This window comes from Colobus angolensis, unplaced genomic scaffold, assembly GCF_000951035.1.
Source record: "Colobus angolensis palliatus isolate OR3802 unplaced genomic scaffold, Cang.pa_1.0 Scaffold601, whole genome shotgun sequence".
NCBI classification, from domain to species: domain Eukaryota; kingdom Metazoa; phylum Chordata; class Mammalia; order Primates; family Cercopithecidae; genus Colobus; species Colobus angolensis.
The window spans coordinates 275,850-299,559 of NW_012119611.1; the positions used below are offsets into that span (position 1 = coordinate 275,850).

A 23,710-nucleotide genomic window follows, 5' to 3' on the forward strand; every position below is an offset into this window, starting at 1 on the left:
AAAATCCTGCTATTAAATTGAGAGAATACATGGACTAGCTATTTGAAGACTCTTACATAAAAACAGCAACATGCAGATTGGAAAAGACCAGAAAACCAAACCTCAAGGCAGGACTCAAGAAACATCTGACGAAATTCAACACAAATTCATGATGAAACTCTCAGAGAAAGAGGAATAGAGGGGAACAAAAAACCAAAAACTCCTAGACTAAAAAAGTGAGTTTAGCAGGGCCACAGGATACAAATTTGTTTTTCCTCTTTCATAGACTTCAACAAAAAACAAATTCACACAAAACCAACTGAATTTCTATATGCTAGCAATTGAATTTGAACTGGAAATGAAAAATGTTTAAATGATTTACAACAATAGGTGCAAAAAATAATTAAATATTGGGTACAAATCAAATAAAACATACAGGATCTGTATACTGAGAACTACAAAACGCTGAAGAAAGAACTCAAAGACAACCTAAATAAATGGAGAGATGACACAGAAATGAGATGCCCAATTCTCTCCAAATTGTCTATAGATCCCAGCAGGATTTCTTATAGATACATAAATAAGCTGGTTCTAAAATTTATATGGAAAGGCAAAGGAACTGGAATCACCAAAATGATTCTGAGTTTCTAGGGTGCGCCACATTTTTTTTAACCTGAGCAGTTGTTACATAGGTGTTCACTCTAAGTATTTGCTAAAATGTACATCTGTTATATGCACTGTTCTATATTTGCTATATGGTGCTATAAAATTTTTCAAATCTAAAGAGTCTATGAGATTAATGGATTCAATATTCACCTATGAAATTTGCTATTAACATTTTTTGAATTTATTACAAATGAAACCATAAGCTGTATCATATTAAGTTATCATCTGACATAGCTAATAAGTAGTTAGCTCTTTATTCTACCAGTTACCAACTATGTGACCTTGGGCAAACTAACCTTTCTGAGCCTCAGTTTCTATAAAATGAGGATAGAAAATAACAGTACTAATTCCAGAGTTATGAGAAGGAAATGAGATATCTATGTAAATACTTCAAACAGAACCTGGCATATAGCAAACAATCATTATGTGTAACCATTAAATGGCACTTTAAGATGATGTTTAGACACACGCTACACATTAAGTGACCAATTTCACAAAAGCCAATGTGTTTTCACTGGTTAAGGAGATTATGGTACCTATAACTGCAATACTAAATCATGCACAAAAGACAATGGACATAAATGGCATAAAAAGATTTTAGACACAACACCCAAAAGAATCCCAGACAAGTCAGAAATAAGAGACTTTTTTCACAAGGTGGCTGGCTGAAAGAACAACATAAAATATCAACTGTATTTCAACACACTAGCATGAATGAGAATGTGTAGTTTTAAAAATCGTATCATCCACAAGAGCAACTAAAGTTATAAGGTATCCAGTAATAAAACTGAATCACAGATGTACAAGATCTATATGGAAAAATAATAAAAGTCTATTCAAAGGCATTAAAGAAAACCTAAATAATTGGAGAGAAAACCCATGTTCACAGATAGAATACTCAATATCATAAGAGATATCTACATGGTTCCAATGCAGTTCCGATAAAAATTTCAACAGGATTTTTGAAAATAACTGACAAGTGTGATCTAAAATTTAGATGAACAAGCAGGAACACCAAAGTAGCTGCAACACTCCTGAAGAATAAGGTGGAGGAATTTGCATTACCAAATATTAAGCTTCAGTACTGTCATAAAGATAGAAAGTTGACTAGTGGAACAGAACACAGAAACCAGAGTCACAGCCACACATACATGGATTTTGATATATGAAAGAGACAATGCTGCAAATGTTGGGAATGGGAAGAATTATTCACTAAATTCTGCTCAATTATCAGTATGGAAAAAAGGAAACTGTATCCCTATGTCAAAGTATAACTTGTGATATAACTGATCTCCCAACATTATGCTTGCCTCCTGCTCTCACTCCTCTGGTGACAGATAACATGAGTGCCTGCCACAGATTCTCCACGTTTCACCTCTGCAGCAAAGCAGTGTACCTGTACCCCTTGAATATTGGAATTATCCAACACCAAAATCTCATTTTGAGGTGCCTTTCCGGAGACACTTTCAATACCAATTATTTCTGTCAGGGCCCCAAAAAGAAAGAGAGGACACACTCAAATTAAGACATTTCAAAGCAATATTAAGATGTTTATGAAGTTTGGGGCCGCATATAAGGGAAACCACAGGGATAGAGATGTTACTGGACTTCCACCTGAAGGGTCAAGGGGAAGGAGAGAGAGGTGTGAGGAGAGGCCCCACCTTGCAGGGAGTCTGACCTGTCCAGCAACAAAGCCAGCACCTAACAAGCCTACAGGGAAGCAGCCAGCAAAAGTGAAGCTACATGACTTTTGACGCTTGGGCAACAAAGGAGATGCAATTTGCACCATGTTTCTGGAGCACTGTGCTTAGGAGTCCTGAGGTCAAGGTGGTGTGAGGAAGCCTATGCCGGCACAGGGACCACATGGAAGAGCACTGAGACTATGGACATGGGGGAAATAAGGAGAGGAGGAGGGAAGACAAACAGAGACAGAGAGACAAAGAGGCCCCACAAGTCCAGACCTACCCCAATCCTCTGATCATCTGGCCTGTAACCACATGAGACTCTGATCCACAAGCACCTACCTTAACCCTCCCCAAACTCCCGTAACCATGAGAGAGAATAAAGTGATCATTATTTGAAGCCATTAGGTTTGGGGGAATTTGTCATGCAGCAATACCACACTCAACCCAGATACAGCCAGTTACCAGCTTCCCTCTTCAATACATTTGATTTTCACCTGACCTATCTGCAAAACTCACTCCAATCATGGTGCTAATATAGTACTTACCTTGCAAAAGTGAGGGTTGCCAACTGTGGGAAGAGACAAAGGGCTGTGAATTCAGAGACTCTGGCATGGGTCAGGGGCGGCACAGGTTGGCTCTTTTAAAAACTCCTAGGTGATTCCAATGCGGAGCCAAGTTTGAATATCAATGCCGCAGAGCTAAGAAATGTATGCCTAATACAATCAAATGTCAGTTTTCTTTTGTTTTTGGAGAAACTGCTCCCTTTTTCTTTTTCAAGTCCTGCTTGTTAGTCTCTCCTAAGCAGTCTCAAAAGAACTGGCAACCACTGGTTCTGAAACTATGGGTCAAGGAGACAGCAGACAACATCTGACTGTACTGTCACTTAGCTCCCATTTCTCATCACATGCTCCACGTCCCCTCTGTAAAAGCTAGCTATATTAGCGTATGAGACTAAATCATCACAGCACACTTATATTTTTGAAATCACATCTGCTTAATATTTGAGCTGGTCTTAAAAACTCTTTTAAAAGGGAGCTATGATAAGGAATTTGCACTTCTGTCCCCACATGAGGAAATAAAATGTGACTGGTAAATAACATTTACTAGTACAATGGATAAAATTTGACTCAAATGGTCACTAGCATTTAAAATAGTACACAGCCAGGACTGTATTACAACTCCCCACACCACATTCCTTAATGGGCAAGTGGAATTTCCAAACATCTGAGAACATTTCACATACAGACCTGAAGGAGAAAAAATCCACCTCCAACAGCTGTTGCAGCCAACTTTCCAACCTTCTGGAATATGAAACCCGTGCACCTACAAAAACAAATCAACATCAGACAAATTGATGAGCTGTCAGTTATGCACAAACAATGCATTTCTGGCAATGTTCATATCTTACGTAGCTTAAGATGATCTAGCTCCTTCCTACCCCCTACATAAAGCCCAGCTCCAAGAGGAGCATGCCATAAGGAAATCAAATCTTGGCTCTACGAATGTTGTGGTCTTGAGTAAGTCCGTTAAAATTCTCAGGTTATATTTTTAAAAGACGACTCTGGCTACATTGTGGAGAAGTGATTAAACAGGGAGGATGAAGTCAGAGACTCTAGCTAAGAGGGTAAAGTAGCAATCCAGAAGAGAAGTGAATGCCATGGGCCGAGGTAGAGATTGCAAGGAGGGAGGAGACCTGAGAACTGTTTGTGAAGAAAAAAATAAAACACGCCTGAGTTTGAGGACAGGACAGTTGCAAGGGATAAGTCACAAGATTCTGTCCTGAATGTGGCATTTTTTACAATATAAAAGCAAGGAAGAGAAACAGAGGAAAAGGTGGGGGAAGGGAGGGGAGGAGATAATGTCATTTTGAATATGCTGAATGCAAAATGTCCATATGATATCTGAGTAGCAACATCTCGTAGCCAGCTTAATATAATTATGCGTTTCTTTATTATTGTCTATCTTCCTGCCCCCACCTGATACTAAAATGTAAGCTTCATGAAGGCAGAGATTTGTTGTGTTCATTGCTGAACACGTATCAGCTGTAATCATTAACCATTGTTGAAAAAATCCTCCCTAGACTCCAATTATCCAGCCACCTTCCCTTTTCTCTGCTCTCCTTTACAACAAAACTACTTTGAGGCCATCCCTTTCGTCCTGTGTCCATATTCTCTCACACCTACTCCATTCAGGCTTTTGTCCCATGACTTCAATGAAACCATTCCTATCAAGGTTACCACTGATCTTGACCTCACCAAATGCTAGTGTTCACTTCTCAGCTTTAATCTCATCTGACCTACAGCAGCTTTTGACACAGTCGATTACTCTCCCCTTCTTAAAAAAATTTTATTGTGTATATTTGAGGTTTACAACATGATGTTATGGGATACATATAGACAAGTAAAGTGGTTACTATAATGAGGCAGATTAATATATCTATCATCTCACAGTTACTTTTTTGTGCTAAGAGCAGCTAAAATCCACTTATTTCACGGAAATCCCTAAGGCAATACAATTGCATTAGTGCAGTCCTCATGCTGTACATTGGATCTCTAGACTTGCTCCTCTTACATATTTGCTACTTTGTATCCTTTGACCTACATCTTCCCATTTCCTCCCATCCTATCCCTGGTAAGCAGTTTTATTTCTTTATATTTATTACATTATAGCACTGTATATATGACTTTTCCCCCACACATATGAGATCATGCAGTATTTTGTCTTTCTGTGTCTTATTTCACTTAGCATAATGTCCTCCCAAATCTATGCTATGGCAAACAGCACAATCTCCTTTTTTAAGGCTAAATAGTATCCCATTGTATACACATTTTCTCTATCCATTCGTCCATTGATGGACACTTAGGATGTTTCCATATCTTGGCTATGGTAAACCAATGCTGCACTGAACATGAGAGGGCAGATATCTTTATGAGGTGGTGATTTCATTTCCTTGGGGTATATAGTCAGAAGAGGAATTGTTGGGTTGCATGGTAGTTCTAATTTTAATTTCTTTAGGAACCTCCACACTGTTTTCCATAATGGTTGTACCAATCTACATTCCCGCCAACAGTGTACTAGGGTTCCTTTTTCTCCACACTCTCATCAACAATTATCTTTCTTTTTGATAACAGCCATTCTAACAGGTGTCAGGTGATATCTCATTGTGGTTTTAATTTGCATTTCCCTGATCACTGGTGATGCTAAGTATCTTTTCATATACCTCTGGTGGCCATTTCTATGCCTTCCTTGGAGAAATGTCTGTTCAGGTCCATGTTTTATCAGGTTATTGGTTATTCTGCTATTGTACTCTCCTTCTTGACATCTTTCTGCTCTGGAATACCATTCTCTCTTGGTTTTCCTCATATATCACTGGCCACTCCTTATCAGACAATTTTGCTTCCTCTTTCTGACTTCTGAATGTTAGGTTGTTCCAAGACTCAGTCCTAGAACCTCTTTGCTCTGTGTATTCACTTTCTATCTGCTGGGTGTATACCATGATCTCTGATGTAGGTTACTGTTACAGCTCCTCATCTGGACTCCTTACCTCCACTTTTGCCCCCTAGAATCTATTCTCAATATAGCAGCCCATACAGTCCTAAAACAGGGGATGACAAACCGCAGCCTGGGAGCCAAATCCTGCCGGACATCTCTTTGTAAATCAAGTTGCAACAGAGACTGTGTGACCCATAAAGCCTACAATATTTACCATATGGGCTCTTTTCAGAAAAACTTCACTGACCCCTGCTCTAAAATGTAAGATCAAGGTACACTTCTGCTCATAACCTTCCAGTAGCTTCCCTCCTCACTAAGAGAGAAAGTTAAATCCTTACACTTAACATCTTGTCTCCCATTACCTCACTACCCTCATTGTCTACTGTTCTCCCCTTATTACATTTCAGCTCAGTAAGAGAAAGAACTACAAATACAACAATGCATGGAGAACCTCGTAAGACTTAATCTTTTTTAAACAAAAGTTAGATGTCAGGCAGTATATTTCTGAAGCAACTCTGAAACTGGAAGGGTGGTAGGACCAGTAAATAAATCATAAGGGTCCATTTTAAGAGCATTCCACTGTTCAGACTTACTAAAGTATAATCAGAGTCACTGATACATATTTAGAATGGTTACAGATTTTTGCTGTTACAAAAAATGTTGCACTGTTTATAACACCTGGCTTTTTCTCTTTTTAAAACAAAACATGCATTTTTAATAAAGCCTAATAATAAAGCTAGACCCAGAAAGATCAAGTAATTTCTAAGTAACTGGATCCAAGAACAAGAATCAAGCACATTTATAAGAATAAAAAATATCTAGCACCCAATGAAGTAAAATTCATAATATCTACCATCTAATTAAAAACTACCAGGCTTGCAAGGCAGAAAAATATGAACCATGATAAAAAAAATCAACTAAAAGAAACCCAGAAATGATACTGACAAAATTAGTAGACAAAAGCATTAAAAGTTATTATAATTATATTCAATATGTTCAAGAAGCTAGAGAAAAGATTGCACATAATAAGTAGAGGCAAGGAAGCTCTTTTAAAAACATGCAAATCTTGGCTGGGTACAGTGGCTCATGCCTGTAATCCCAGTACTTTAGGAGGCCAAGGCAAGAGGATTGCTTGAGCCCAGGTGTTTAAGGCCAGCCTGGGCAACATCGTGAGTCCTCATCTCTCTAAAAATAACTTTTTTTAATTAGCCAGGCATGGTGGCATGCACCTGCAGTTCCACCATTCAGGAGGCTGAGGTGGGAGGATCTCTTGAGCCCAGGAGGTAGTGAGCTGTGATTGTGCCACTGCACTCCAGCCTAAGCAACAGAGCAAGAAAGTCTCAAAAAAAAGATGCAGATCAAACGTCTAGAAATAAAAACTACAATGTCTGAGATGAAAAATATAGCAGTTTAGACACTGTAGAAGATTAATAAACTTCATGAAATAGCAATAAAAACTATCAAAAATGAAATAGAAAAGAGACCAAAAAATGAAAGTGGTTATGATATTGAGCTATAGTTATACAAGATGTTACCATGGGGGGAATTGGGGAATGGGTATAAGACCTCTCTGGATTATTTCTAACTGCATGTGAATCTACAATTATCTCAAAATAAAGTTTTAAAAAAGTAAACAGTATTAATGAATTGTGGAAAAACTTCACACAGCCTAATAAATGTGTAATTGGAATCACTGAAGGAGGACAGAAAAAAATATTTGAAGGAGGACAGAAAATATTCCAAGCTTCAAGAAAACTATAAATCTACAGATCCAAAAAGCTCAATGAAATCTAAGCAAAAGAAACAAAGAAGGCCAGGCATGGTGGCTCACACCTGTAATCAGGAAGGCTGAGGCAGGAGGATCACCTGAGGTCAGGAGTTTGAGACCAGCCTGGCCAACATGGTGAAACCCCATCTCTACTAAAAATACAAAAATTAGCAGGATGTGGTGGTGTGTGCCCGTAATTCCAGCTACTCTGGAGGCTGAGGCACGAGAATCACCTGAACCTCGGAGGTGGAGGTTGCAGTGAGCAGAGATCATGCCACTGTACTCCAGCCTGGGTGACAGAGAAAGAGTCTGTCTCGAACAGAACAGAACAGAACAGGACAGAAAAGAGAAAACTATAGCAAGGTACAACCTAATCAAACTGCTTAAAATAAATGGTGAAGAGAACATCTTTTTTTAAATTTTTTTATTTTTTACTTTTTATTTTTTTTTTGGAGACGGAGTCTCGCTCTGTCGCCCAGGCTGGAGTGCAGTGGCGGATTTCGGCTCACTGCAAGCTCTGCCTCCCGGGTTCATGCCATTCTCCTGCCTCAGCCTCCCGAGTAGCTGGGACTACAGGCGCCCGCCACCACGCCCAGCTACTTTTTTGTATTTTTAGTAGAGACAGGGTTTCACTGTGTTAGTCAGGATGGTCTCGATCTCCTGACCTCGTGATCTGCCCGCCTCGGCCTCCCAAAGTGCTGGGATTACAGGCGTGAGCCACCGTGCCCGGCCTAGAGAACATCTTAAAAGGAGCCTGAAGGGGGAAAAAAGAGGTATTAGGTAAAGAGGAATAAAGTTTGGAGTGAACACATTTCCCACAGAAAATAATACAAAGCCAAAAGACAATGAAATAACATCTTCAATGTACTGAAAAAAAAAAACCCTGTCAATCTAGAATTCTATACTAAGTGATCTTGCAAAAACAGAGATGAAATAAAGACCTTTTTCACAGATACAAAAACCGGAAAAAAAATATCCCCAGCAGACCAGCAATACAAGAAATGTTAAAGGAAGTTTTCAGGCAAAGGAAAATGGTATCATATAGAAATCAGGATCCACACACAGGCATGAAGAGCACAAGAAATGGAAATTATGGAGAGAAATATGAAAGGCTTCCTTCTTGTTATTAAAAACTATAAAAATTCAGCATTTAATGCAAAAATAGTAAGAATGTATTATGGATTTATAAGACATGTAAAAGTAAGATTTATAGCAATGAAAACAAAGGGGGAAGGGGAAAATGGAAGCATACTGTTATATCATATATGAAGCGGTAGATTTCTTGAAGGCAGACTATAAGTAGAAGATGGCTCCTATAAACCCTAAAGCAACCACTAAAATTACACAATGAACAGCTGTAGCGAATAAGCCAACAAAGGACGTAAATGTAATTATGAAAATATCCACGAAAATGAAATTATGAAAATGGAATTGAAAATATTTGATCTAAGCAACAAAATAAATAAATTGGACCTCATCAAAATTAAAAATAAATTGGACTTCATCAAAATTAAAAACTTTCTTGTATCAAAGAACATTATCAAAACAGTGAAAAGACAAGTTAGAGAACAGGACAAAATATTTGCAAATCGTGTCTGGTAAGGGTCTAGAATCCAGAACATATAAAGAACTCTTACAACTCAATAGCAAAAAGACAAATCCAATTAAAAATGGGCAAAGGACTTGAGTTGACATTTATATGGAGAAGATATACAAATGGCCAGCAAGTACATGAAAAGATGCCCAAAAGTTAGGTGAGTCATCAAAAAAGTAAACATAGAATTATCATATAACCCAACAATTCCACTCCTGGGTAAATACAAAAAAAAGAAGACCTAAAAATAGGTATTCAAAAAATACTTCTACCCAATGTTCATAGCAGTATTATTCACAACAGTCAAAAAAGGTGGAAACACCCCAAATGTCCACCAACAGATGAATGGATGAACAAACTGTGGCATATACATACAGTGGAATCCTACTGAGCTATAAAAAGGAATGAAGTAGCAATATATATACACTATAACATGGATGAACCTCAAAAGCATTATGCTAAGTGAAAGAAGCCAAATACAAAAGTTCACCCATTGCATGATTCAATCTATATGAAATGTTCAGAATAGGTCAGTCCATAAGTACAGGAAGCACACTGTGGTTGCCAGGAGTTGAAGGAGGGAAGAATTAGGAGTAACTGCTCAATGGGTACTCAGTTTTATTTGGAGGTGATAAAAGCATTTTAAAACTATATAGAGATAGTGGTCGTACAATATTGTGAATGTACCAAGTTGTACTAAACTATTCACTTTAAAATGGTTAGTTTTATGTTATGTGAATTTCACCTCAGTATATATGTACACACATATATAACATATATACTTATATTATGAGCACACACACACACACACACACACACAAATACTTGATCCAAAAGAAACCAAAAAGTGAAAACAAAGAACAGATTAAATACCAAGATGGTAATTTTGAACCCAATAATAACAAAAACAAACATCCCACTTGCAATCTACAGATTCAATGCAATCCACATCAAAATTCCAATGATACTTTTCACAGAAAGAGAAAAAAAATCCTAAAATTCACAGGGAAGTACAAAAGACCCCTAATAGCCAAAGCAATCTTCAGCAAAAAGAACAAAGTTGGAGGCATCATCATACTACCTGATCTCAAAATATACTACAAAGCTATAGTAACCAAAACAACATGGTCCTGGCATTAAAAACAAACACATAGACCAACGGATCAGAATAGAGAGCCCAGAAATAAACCCATGTATTTACAGCCAACTGATTTTTGACAAAGATGCCAAGAACACAAAACAGGGAAAGGACGGTCTCTTCAAAAAATGGTCCTAGGCAAACTGTTTATCCACACGCAAAAGAGACCCTCATCTCAAACCACTGCAAAAATCAACTAGAAACAGGTAAAATACTTAAATATAAGACCTGAAACCGTAAAACTGCTAGAAGAAACCAGGCAGAAAACTCCGTAACACTGGTCTGCACAAAGATTTTTTGGATATGACCCGAAAAGCAAAGGCAACAAAAGGCAAAAATAGACAAATGGGATTACATCAAACTAAAAAGCTTCTGTACAGCAAAGGAATCAACAGAGTGAAGAGACAGCCTAAAGAATGGAAGAAAATATTTGCAAACCATACATCTGATAAGAGGTTAATATAAAAGATATACAAGGGATTAAACAACTCAATTGTAAAAATATAACCTGATTAAAAAATGGGCAAAGGACCTGAATAGACATTTCTCAAAAGAAGACATACAAACATACAAACGGCCAAAATAAGGTATATGAAAAAAATGTTCAACATCACTAATCATGAGGAAAATGCAAACCACAATGAGATATCACCTCACACCTGTTAGGATGGCTATCATCAAAAAGACAAGAGATAGCAAGTGTTGGTGAGGATGTAGAGAAAAGGAAATTTTTGTACACTGTTGGTAGGAATGTGAATTAGTAAAGCCATTACGGAAAACTGTATGGAGACTCCTCAATAAATTAAAAATAGTATTACTAATAACATATGATTCAGCAATCACACTACTGGGTATACAGCCAAAGGATATGAAGTCAGTACATTAAAGAGGTATCTGCATTCCCATGTTCACTGCAACTATTCACAATATCCAAGATACATACAACTTAAGCGTCCATCAACAGATGGATAATGAAAATGTGGTATATTACATAATGGAATACTGTTCGACCCTTAACAAGGAAATCTTGACATTGTGACAACATGGATTAACCTGTAGGACATTATGCTAAGTAAAATAAGTCAGGCAAAGAAAGACAAATACCAAATGGTCTCACTTACATGTGGAATCTAAAAATGTCAAATTCATAGAAACAGAGAATGGTGGTGACCAAAGGTTGTGGGGTGGGCAGTTGGGGAAATGTTGGTCAAGGACACAAAAATTCCAGTTAGGAGAAAGAAGTGTAGGATATCTACTGTATATCATGGTGACTACAGTTAATAACAACATATCATATATTTGAAAATAGGTACAAGAGTAGATTTTAAGTGTTCTCACCACAAAAACATGGTAAGTATGTGAGGTAATACATGTTAAACCACTTGATTTAGCCATTCCACAATGTATACATATATCAAAACATCATGTATATACAAATATATACAATTTTGGTGTTGTTTTGTTTCCTTTTTGAGACTGGGTCTCATTTTGTCACCCAGGCTGGATGGAGTGCAGTGGCACGATCTTGGCTCACTACAACCTCCGCCTCCCAGGTTCAAGCCATCCTCCCACCTCAGCCTCCCAAGTAGCTAGCACTACAGGTGCACACCACCACGCCCAGCTAATTTTTGTATTTTTTGTAGAGATGGGGTTTCACCATGTTGCCCAGGCTGGTCTCAAACTCCCGAGCTCAAACAATCCACCCGCCTCGGCCTCCCAAAGTGCTGGTATTAAAGGTGTGAGCCACTGCACACAGCCTACAATTTTTACTAGTCAATTAAAAGAATTTTAAAAATAAACTTAAATGTAAATAGTCTAAGCACCCTAATTTAAAGGAAGAGATTGTCAAATTGGATTCTAAAAAATTAACAACCACCTATATAGAAACTACAAGAAACCTACTTTACATGTAAAGACTCAGCTGGGTGTGGAGGCTTATGCCTGTAATCCCAACACTTTGGAAGGCCAAGACAGGCAGATCATTTGAGGTCAGGAGTTCGAGACCAGCTTGGACAATATGGCAAAACCCTGACTCTACTAAAAATACAAAAATTAGCATGGGGTGACAGTTCACACCTGTAGTCCCAGCTACTTGGGAGGCTGAAGCAGGAGAATTGCTTGAACCCAGAGGGCAGAGGTTGCAGTAAGCCGAGATCACACCACTGCACTCTAGCCTGGGTGAGAGAGCAAGACTATGTCTCAAAAAAAAGAAAGAAAGAAAGAAAGAAATATAAAGACTCCACAGGACCCTATTCCATGTGCCTCTTCCCTTGGCTGAGTTAATCTGTATCTTTTTATTGTTAAAAAAAATAAAAAATAAAAAAATAACCCTGTGTGGAACAGCTCTGAGTTCTGTGAATTCTCCTAGAGAATTATCAAACATGACGGTGGTCTTGGGGACCCCTGAACTCTACAACTAGTAAGTGGCTTTAGCAATCCCAGTCAAAATCTCATCAGGTGTCTGGCAGAAACTGGCACCAAGCTAATTCTAAAATTCATGTGGAGGAGTGTATAAAAACAAGATAAAATTCAGATGGAAATGCTAAATACCTAGAATACTCAAAATAGCTTTGATGAAAAACAAAATTTCAAGACTTGCATTACCTAACTTACAGTAATCAAAACAGCGTGATAATGGCACCTAGATCAATTTGGCAGTACAAAGAGCTCAAAAACATATAGTCAACTGATTTTCAACATAGATGTAAAGGCAATTCAGCGGAGAAAAGGACAGTCTTTTTTACAAATGTGGGCACAACTAGATATCCATACGCAAAAAAAGCTTGGATTCCTACCTTATACCATATACAAAAAGTAAATCAAAATTGATCACAGAACTAAATATAAAATCTGAACCTATATACCATCTAGAAAAAGTGAGAGAGAATCTTGGTGACCCTGGATTAAGCAATTTACAAGAAAAAAACAACCCCATCAAAAAGTGGGCAAAGGATATGAACAGACATTTCTCAAAAGAAGACATTCATACAGCCAACAGACACATGAAAAAATGCTCATCATCCCTGGCCATCAGAGAAATGCAAATCAAAACCATAATGAGATACCATCTCACACCAGTTAGAATGGCAATCATTAAAAAATCAGGAAACAACAGGTGCTGGAGAGGATGTGGAGAAATAGGAACACTTTTACACTGTTGGTGGGATTGTAAACTAGTTCAACCATTATGGAAAACAGTATGGTGATTCCTCAAGGATCTAGATCTAGAAGTACCATATGACTCAGCCATCCCATTACTGGGTATATACCCAAAGGATTGTAAATCATGCTGCTATAAAGACACATGCACACGTATGTTTATTGCAGCACTATTCACAATAGCAAAGACTTGGAATCAACCCAAATGTCCATCAGTGACAGACTGGATTAAGAAAATGTGGCACATATACACCATGGAATACTATGCAGCCATAAAAAAGGATGAGTTTGTGTCTTTTGTAGGGATATGGATGCAGCTGGAAACCATCATTCTCAGCAAACTGTCACAAGAACAGAAAACCAAACACCACATGTTCTCACTCACAGGTGGGAACTGAACAGTGAGATCACTTGGACTCGGGAAGGGGAACATCACACACTGGGGCCTATCATGGGGAGGGGGATAGGAGGAGGGATTGCATTGGGAGTTATAGCTGATGTAAATGGCGAGTTGATGGGTGCTGACGAGTTGATGAGTGCAGCACACCAACATGGCACAAGTATACATATGTAACAAACCTGCACGTTATGCACATGTACCCTAGAACTTAAAGTATACTAACAAAAAAAAAAAAAAAAAACTTCTGCTCTTTTAAAGGTACAGTTCAGATAATGAAAAGCTACAGAGAAGTAATGTATTTGCAAATCACATATCTAAGACTTCTATCCAGAATATTTAAAGAACTCTCACGATTCAGCAATGAAAGAAAACCAACCCAATAAAAATGTGGAAAAGATTTGAACAAGTAAGTCACCAAAGATATATGAATGGCAAAAAATAAGCCCATGAAAATGTTCAACATCATTAGTCATTAGATAAATGCAAATTCAAACCACAATGAGATCCAACTTCATACCCACTAAGATGGCTGTAATCAAAAAGATAATACCAAGTGTTAGTGACGACGCAGAGGAACTGGAACCCTCACACATTGCTGGTGGAGATGTAAGATGATATAAGCACTTTAAAAACTGGCAGGTACTTGTAAATTTAGAACATTCACTTACTACGTGACTCAGCCATACTATTCCTAGATATTTACCCAAAAGAAATGAAAGCATATGTTCATACAAAGACTTGGACACAAACTTGAAGTTTTATTTGTAATAGCCAAACAATGAAAAAAAAAATACTCAAATGTGCATCAAAGGTGGATGGAGAAACAGATTGTTGTACATCCATACAACAGAGTACTACTTAGCAATAAAAAGGAATGAACTATTGATAAACAGAAAAGCACAGATTATCTCAAAATTATTATGGCGAAGGCTGACACAGGAGAATTGCTTGAACCCAGGAGGCAGTGAGCCAAGATCGCGCCACTGCACTCCAGTCTGGGCAACAAAGCAAGACTCCATCTCAAAACAAAAAAAATGTATTATTATGGTGAATAAAAGAAGCCAGACAAAAAAGAATATATACTATGTAATTCCACTTCTAAAAAGAATCTAGAAAACGTCAAGTAATCTGTAGTAATGGAAAGCAGATCAGTGGTGGGAGCATGGCATGAAGGAAAGAGCGTGGGATTACAAAGTGGTACAAAGCAGCTTTTGAAGTGATAGATATGTTCATTATCTTGACTGTGGTGATGGTTTTATGGGCATGTACATATGTAAAAATGTATCAAACTGTATACTTTAAATATGTGCAACTTATAATATACCTATTTATTAAACTTAAAAACTAAGAGATAAAGAAAATAGCCAAGATGTTCCTAAAGAACAAGATAGCAGACACACAAATATGCACACACACACACTCACATAAAGCAACGGGGAAAGGGATAGCTTTTGCAATAAATTAAGTTGGGACAAATGGGTATTCCACATGAAGAAAAGAGGAATCTACCACATACCGAGCACAAAAACAATTCCAGGTGGATAATAAATCTAAATGTGAAAGGTCAAATAATAAAAGTTCTGAAACATGGGGTAGGCAAAGATTACTTAAATAAGTCATAAAAATCACTAACCATTAAGGTTAAGATTGATAAAATTGACTATATTAAAAATAAGATCTTCAGTTCACCAAAAGATACCATAAAATGAAAAGATAACCACAGAATGAGTGAAAATATCTGTAATACACACAACTAACAAAGGACTGAGAATATTCAGAATATATAAAGAACTCCTTTGGGAGGCCGAGACGGGCAGATCACGAGGTCAGGAGATCGAGACCACCCTGGCTAACACGGTGAAACCCCGTCTCTACTAAAAAATACAAAAAACTAGCCGGGCGAGGTGGCGGGCGCCTGTAGTCCCAGCTACTCGGGAGGCTGAGGCAGGAGAATGGCGTAAACCCGGGAGGCGGAGCTTGCAGTGAGCTGAGATCCGGCCACTGCACTCCAGCCCGGGCGACAGAGCAAGACTCCGTCTCAAAAAAAAAAAAAAAAAAAAAGAACTCTTAGAGCTTAACAAGGGAAAGAATGACAACTTCAGAGGAAAAAGACTAGAGTGGAACTGAAAGAGGAGATCCAAATGGTCAACAAACATACGTAAAAGTTGATCAATGTCACTCCTACTCAGGGAAATGTAAATGAAGCCACCATGAAATACTACTACCTAACTACCAGACTTGGCAAAATGTTAACAGTCTGGATTTAATTGGATTACCTTGCTAAGGAAAAATTAACTAATTTTTTAAAAAATTTAATAACCTGGCAAAATCAAGTGCCGCCATGTACAACAACAGGTTCATTCAGTCCTTGTTGGGACTGTAAGCCGTTAAAAACAGTTTCGGAAGGTGGTTTGACATTATTTAGTGAAGCTAAAGATACCTATACCCATTACCTGGCAATTTCTAGGTACAGACCCTACAGAAATGTATGCACATATACACCGGGAAATCTAATACTCATATCAGCATAGTATTAGCCAAAAATGGAAGCAACTCAAATATCAGTCATCAACTGGATCAATATACTATGGTATATTCATATAATGGAACTCAAAATACAAATGAAAGTGAAGAAACTACAACTATATACAAAGTAGCTGAACATACGAAACATCAGGTTGAGCAAAAAAAGCAAGACTCAAAAGAATACATACTGATTGCATTTACTTTAAGCTGGAAACCAGGTAAACCACAGTACGTTATTTAGTGACGTAACTGGTATTAAAACTACAAAGAAAAGCAGTGAAATAACTGCATAACAACCTCTTGAGTTTCTAGGGTGCGCCACATTTTTTTTAACCTGAGCAGTTGTTACATAGGTGTTCACTCTAAGTATTTGCTAAAATGTACATCTGTTATATGCACTGTTCTATATTTGCTATATGGTGCTATAAAATTTTTCAAATCTAAAGAGTCTATGAGATTAATGGATTCAATATTCACCTATGAAATTTGCTATTAACATTTTTTGAATTTATTACAAATGAAACCATAAGCTGTATCATATTAAGTTATCATCTGACATAGCTAATAAGTAGTTAGCTCTTTATTCTACCAGTTACCAACTATGTGACCTTGGGCAAACTAACCTTTCTGAGCCTCAGTTTCTATAAAATGAGGATAGAAAATAACAGTACTAATTCCAGAGTTATGAGAAGGAAATGAGATATCTATGTAAATACTTCAAACAGAACCTGGCATATAGCAAACAATCATTATGTGTAACCATTAAATGGCACTTTAAGATGATGTTTAGACACACGCTACACATTAAGTGACCAATTTCACAAAAGCCAATGTGTTTTCACTGGTTAAAGGAGATTATGGTACCTATAACTGCAATACTAAATCATGCACAAAAGACAATGGACATCTTTCACATCACTTACCATCCAGTGACACCTCCAATGAACAGCTGGGTTGCCACGCTATATTTTTCTGCTGAAGGTCCAGATTCCTGCCCAAATAGCTTACGCCACCATGGCTGCTTCTTAGCAAATTCCGCAAGGTCCAGTGATTCAAAATTTCCCTCAAAGTTTCCTACAAGAAATAATATGTTAAATAAGAAAAGATTTACTTTTATAAGAAATCACTACCATACCTAACTAGATTAAAATATATTTAAAGAAACAGAGATAGATATAACACGAAACCTCCAAATATTCTATTTTGAATAGTAAATTTATTCTAAGTTACGATTTTGGAAAATCAGACTAAAATCAGCAAATACTAATGTCTATATTAGAGGGAAAAACCTAGAAAATCTAGAATTAGTCCTCTAGTTTGTCCTCTCAAATTTAAAAATAACAAAAAAGGCTGGGAATGGTGGCTCACGCCTGTAATCCCAGCGCTTTGGGAGGCCGAGGTGGGCGAATCACCTGTGGTCTGGAGTTCGAAAACCGTCTGGCCAAAATGGCGAAACCCCATCTCTACTAAAAATACAAAAATTAGCCAGGCGTGGTGGTGGGTGCCTGTAATCCCAGCTACTTGGGAGGCTGATGCACAAGAATTGCTTGAACCCAGGAAGCAAAGGTTGCAGTGAGCCGAGATAGCGCCGCTACACTCCAGTCTGGACAACAGAGCAAGACTCCATCTCAAATAAATAAATCAATCCAAGAAGACCCACAAAAAACTGCCAGTAATGCATCCCAAATGAAACAAATTTGCCCCTTCTCTTCAGGAGTAACTCAATGCTATTCAGTAATCCACAAATTTTCTAAGTACTACATGGATCTCCAGTGATAATGAAGATAAGAGGTAACGTTTAATTGAGCTCTTACTATTTACTAGGCAATGTGCTAAACATTAATCATGTATATCTAATTAAATCCACAGAATAAGGTAGGTACTACTTTTTAACTCAATTTTATAATTAAGAAATGAAAGCCAGGCACGGTGGCTCACGCCTGTAATCCCAGCACTTTGGGAGGCTGGAGGCAGACAGATCGCCTGACTGGTCAGGAGTTCAAGACCAGTCTGACCAACATGGAGAAACCCCACCTCTACTAAAAATACATAATTAGCCGGAGGTGGTGGCACATGCCTGTAATCCTAGCTACTCGGGAGGCTGAGGCAGGAGAATCTCTTGAACCTGAGGGGTGGAGGTTGTGGTGAGCCAAGATCACACTATTGCACTCTAGCTTGGGCAACAAGAATAAGACTCCACCTCAAAAAAAAAAGGCACCAGGCACAGTGGCTCACTCCTGTAATCCCAGCACCTTGGGAGGCCGAGGTAGGCAGATCACCTGAGGTCAGGAGTTCAAGACCAGCCTGGCCAACACTGCGAAAACCCGTCTCTACTAAAACTACAAAAATTAGCTGGGCGTGGAGGCACGCGCCTGTCATCACAGCTATTCGGGAGGCTGAGGCAAGAGAATCACTGGAACCGGGGAGGCAGAGGTTGCAGTGAGGTGAGATTGCGCCATTTCACCCCAGCCTGGGCAACAAGACTGAAACTGTGTCAGAAAAAAAAAAAAAAAAAATGAAATGAAGGTTCCAAAGTTAAGTGATTTGCCCAAGCATGGAGAAAGAATTAACAAAATGTCAATCCCTTTCTCTGTGGGAAGATAATGTCAGGCTCCCCTACTATACCCAGCCCTGTTTCCCCGGAAACACCGCACTAAGAAATGTCTGATATGAAATGGCAGCAATGTACTATTCAAAGCTGTTTACTGTAAAATTGACCTCAAATGATCAACTTCATCTGGCATGGAGTCTGTACAATCTTTTCACACATAATACAATAAACAATAGAAAATTACTACTACCCATGCAAAGGCAAAGCCAGACAAAGGAAACAAAATTTGTTTAAATAAACGAAATAGCCGGGCGCGGTGGCTCAAGCCTGTAATCCCAGCACTTTGGGAGGCCGAGACGGGTGGATCACGAGGTCAGGAGATCGAGACCATCCTGGTCTACACGGTGAAACCCCGTCTCTACTAAAAAATACAAAAAACTAGCCGGGCGAGATGGCGGGCGCCTGTAGTCCCAGCTACTCGGGAGGCTGAGGCAGGAGAATGGCGTAAACCTGGGAGGCGGAGCTTGCAGTGAGCCGAGATCGCGCCACTGCACTCCAGCCTGGGCGACAGAGCGAGACTCCGTCTCAAAAAAAAAATAAAAAATAAAAATAAATTAAAAAAATAAACGAAATAGAAGCAGGCCAGGCATGGTGGCTCACACCTGTATCCCAGCACTTTGGAAAGCCCAAGGGGCAGATCACTTGAAGTCAGGAGTTCAAGACCAGCCTGGCCAACATGGTGAAACCCTGTCTCTACTAAAAATACAAAAATTAGCTGGGCGTGGTGGCACGCGCCTGTAGTCCCAGCTACCCGGAAGGCTGAGACAGGAAAATCACTTGAACGCTGGTAGCGAAGGTTGTAGTGAGCCAAGATCACACCACTGCACTCCAGCCTGGGTGACACAGCGAGACTCAGCCTCAAAAAAAAAAAAGGAACAGAAACAGAACAGTGATGATCAAGATGCTGAAGTAAGCAAATAACAATGTTCGAAAACTGCTCAAAAGATTAAACATATATGTAATCGGAGTTCCAGAAGATTTGAAAAGATGGGATAGAAGTAACATTCAAAGAGGTACACTAAAGTTATTCAGGCTGACAACAAATGATGCCACATGGAAGTCTGGAAATGCAGAAAGGAATGACAGACACTGGAATGGGTAAATAGCTGGATAAATCTAAATGAATACTTACTGTACAAAATAATAATTACAGAAATTTTATACTTCAAAATCAAAGAAAAAAATCAGAATAAAAAGTAGAAAACAGGAACAGAAGGGAATTTCTTCAATCTGATATAGGACATCTATGAAAAATATACAACTAACATCATACTTAATGGTGAAATATGGAACACTTTCCTTTCCCTAAAATTTATTCAACTGCTTTTTGTTTTGTTTTGTTTTGAGACAGGGTGTCACTCTATCACCCACATCGGAGTGCAGTGGCACTATCACAGATTACTGCAACTTTAAACTTCTGGGCTCAAGCAATCCTCCCACCTCAGCCTCCCCAGTAGCTGGACTACAGCTGTGCACCACTGTGACCAACTGATTTTTTTTTTTTTTTGTATACAGGAGGTCTCACTTTGTCGCCTAAGCTGGTCTGGAACTCCTGGCCCCAAGTGATCCTCCCTCCTCAGCCTCCCAAAGTGCTGGGATTACAGGTGTGAGCCACCTCGCCCAGCACTGTACTGGAGTTCCTAGCCAGTACAACAGAAGAAAAGAAATAAGTCAAAGAGATTAGAAAGGAGGTACAATAATAATTCTGTCTTCATTGGCAGATAATATAACTGTGTATATAGAAAACCCAGAAAAATCTACAAAAAGGTACCAGAAGCAAGGTCACAGATTATAAGACCAATACTAAAAAGTCATTTGAATTTTTATGTATTAGAAATGATGAACTGGAAAACAAAATAATTTTAATTGCGAAAATTATGTTGGAATAAATTCAATGAAAGATGCACAAGACCTCTTCAATGTAAACTACAAAACACTGCAAAGAAATTGAAGATGACCTAAAATAACAGGGATATACTATGCTTATGTTTTGCAAGACTCAGTATTTTTAAGATGTTCATTCTCTCCATATATTGATCTATATATTCAATACAATCCCAATTAAAAAGTAAGTTTTTGTTTGTTTGTTTGTTTTTTGTTTTTGAGACGGAGTTTTGCTCTTTTTGCCCAGGCTGGAGTGCAATGGCGCAATCTCGGCTCACCGCAACCTCCTCCTCCTAGGTTCAAGTGATTCTCCTGCCTCAGCCTCCCAAGTAGCTGGGATTACAGGCATGCACCACTACGCCCAGCTAATTTTTTGTATTTTCGGTAGAGACGGGGTTTCTCCATGTTGGTTAGGCTGGTCTGGAACTCCCTACCTCAGGTGATATACCTGCCTCGGCCTCCCAAAGTGCTGGGATTATAGGCGTGAGCCACTGCACCCAACAAAAAAGTAAGTTTTATGTAATTGACAAACTGGTTCTAAAATTCATATGAAGATACAAAAAAACCCAGCTGTGTTCCAGTTACTTCGGCTGTACAACCAATTACTCCAAAACTTCATGAAGCAAAACAATCATATATTATGCTCTCAGATTCTATGAGGAATTCAGTCACAGCACTGTGGTTTGTCTTTGTTTCATGATGTCTGAGGCTTTAGCCAGAAGATTTACAGGCTGTGTCTGAAGACTCTACGCTCATTCAGATAGACAGGCAGCTACTCTTTGTGAATCAGTCTAGGCTTCCTCACAGCATAGGAGCAGAGTTCAGGAGGTGAAAGTCCCAAGAAAGGGAGAGAGCAAATGCAGTATTTACTTCCACTACATTCTGTAGGAACAAGCTCCCATCCAGCTTCAGGAAGAGGGAATACAGACCCTACCCCTGGGTGGGAGGAGTGTCAAAGTCACTAGGAAAAAGACCACGAGGAATTGTAAATATTGCTGCAATCAGGAAAATACAAACTGCCACAAACGGCCAGAATAATCCTGGGGGCGGGGGCGGGCAGGGGAAAGAGGAGGGTTCAAGGAATTTCAAGGCTTATTATAAAGCTACAGTATAATATACAACTACCTTAATTTCAAGACTTACAAAGCGATGACATTCAATACTGTCAAACTGACCCAAGGATACCCAAATATAGCAATGGAAGAGAATCGAGAATCCAGAAATAGATCCACACATATAGTCATTTGATTTTTAATAACACAGCACCAAGGTAATTCAATGAAGGAAACAACAAGTGATGTTAGAACTACTATATATTTGTTTTTGTTTTTTTTTTAAAAAAAAAACTACTCTCAACCTCTACCTTAAACTATACACAAAACATTCAAGAATTCATTCAGGATACATCACAGATGCCCATTTAGCAGACAAAATATGGATGTTTGAGTACCTGGGTACTCCATGGCCTCACAAGTAGTTAAATAATTTATTTTTCTAATGTAACAGCAAAACATTACAGTTTTGTTTTAATGTAATTTGACCAAGCCCCTTAGATCAACAGGTGGCTCCAGTCAGAAGAGGGAATTAGAGGCTGAGGTGGGAGGATCGCTTGAGCCCAGGAGTTTGTGGCTGCAGTGAGCTATGATTGTGCTACTGCGCTGTAGCCTGAATGACAGATCTAGTCCCTAAAAAAGAGAGTAGGGGGGAAGGTGGATTAAATGCGAGATATTTGGTCAGTCATTGGTCAAACACTGCTAAGCACTATGAGAGACAAAAGTCAGCCACTAGCCACGTTTATGAGCCCACAAAATCAATGATCACAGTATTATGTGATCATCACTGTGATAACAATTAAAATTCATCTTAACCTCAAAATTTCTCACAACAATTTCCTAGGTGCAAATACCTGATCGACCTATATGTTTAAAGTCAATAAGAGAAGTCTGCTCTGCAGGTAAATACATAATTATCACATTGCACATTCCACCTTCCCAGAGTCATCTAAAATTTAGCGGTGTGCTGGTAAAATGTTTAACAGTCGGCTTTAGGCAAGGGCTGATTTGTAGTGTAGCCAATTTCCATTGTGTATTCATTCATCGTGAGCGTGACATTACTGAATTGTGACACCACTGAACCCAGAGTTGGGAAGAGATGCACAGTAGAGCTCCATAGTATAGTATCTCCCCCACAGAGATACACTAGATGTATAAATAACCCCAAAAGCAAAGTAACAATAAAACACGGTACATAATAAAAGTGATGAGTTTTTAGTATTTTCACTGCCTTTGTTTTTAACATACTTTATGTAATTTTACTTTTATATAATTGAGTTTTCGATCATGGCTCTGTTTAGCAATGGGTTCCTGTGAGTCAGTACTAAATTAAATACAACCTAAGCATTCAAAATAGGGTAAGAAGTATAACTTCAAGACGTGCTCCACTGCGAATTACACGGAATCTTTGACTATGCCGACTAAACAGAAGGCTATTCTTAAGTACCATCCCATATGTGCTAGTTTTTCAAACCAACAATAAAGCAATTGGGGAGATGCCTTGTACACGGAACGACGCCACGAGGCATTTGAGATGAACGTCCAAAGGGACAAAGAAGCCAGACCGCTTCCGAGAACAGGGACAGAATGTTTCCGTGCTTCAGCTGCCGGGGGCGGCGCCGGAAGGCTGGGTGAGCTCCACTGGAGACGACACACCGGGATGGTTAGGCCCCAGACACGCGCGTGACCTTGGCCGGACCCTGGGAGCGGATGGGCCAGGGGCGAGCCCCGAGCGCCCTCCCCGTCCCCGCGCCGC

At 38.8% G+C, this 23,710-nt stretch overlaps 1 protein-coding gene across 1 annotated transcript in view; it reads right to left on the minus strand.

Annotated features, from left to right (window-relative positions):
• Positions 1-23,710, minus strand: part of FUNDC2 (FUN14 domain containing 2) — a 28,865-nt gene that overhangs the window by 4,643 nt on the left and 512 nt on the right. The window contains exons 2-3 of the mRNA XM_011963209.1: positions 17,331-17,481; positions 3,578-3,653 (exon numbers count right to left, since the gene is read on the minus strand). Coding sequence (XP_011818599.1) covers positions 3,578-3,653; positions 17,331-17,481 — 227 coding nt within the window. The remainder of the gene's footprint in view (positions 1-3,577; positions 3,654-17,330; positions 17,482-23,710) is intronic.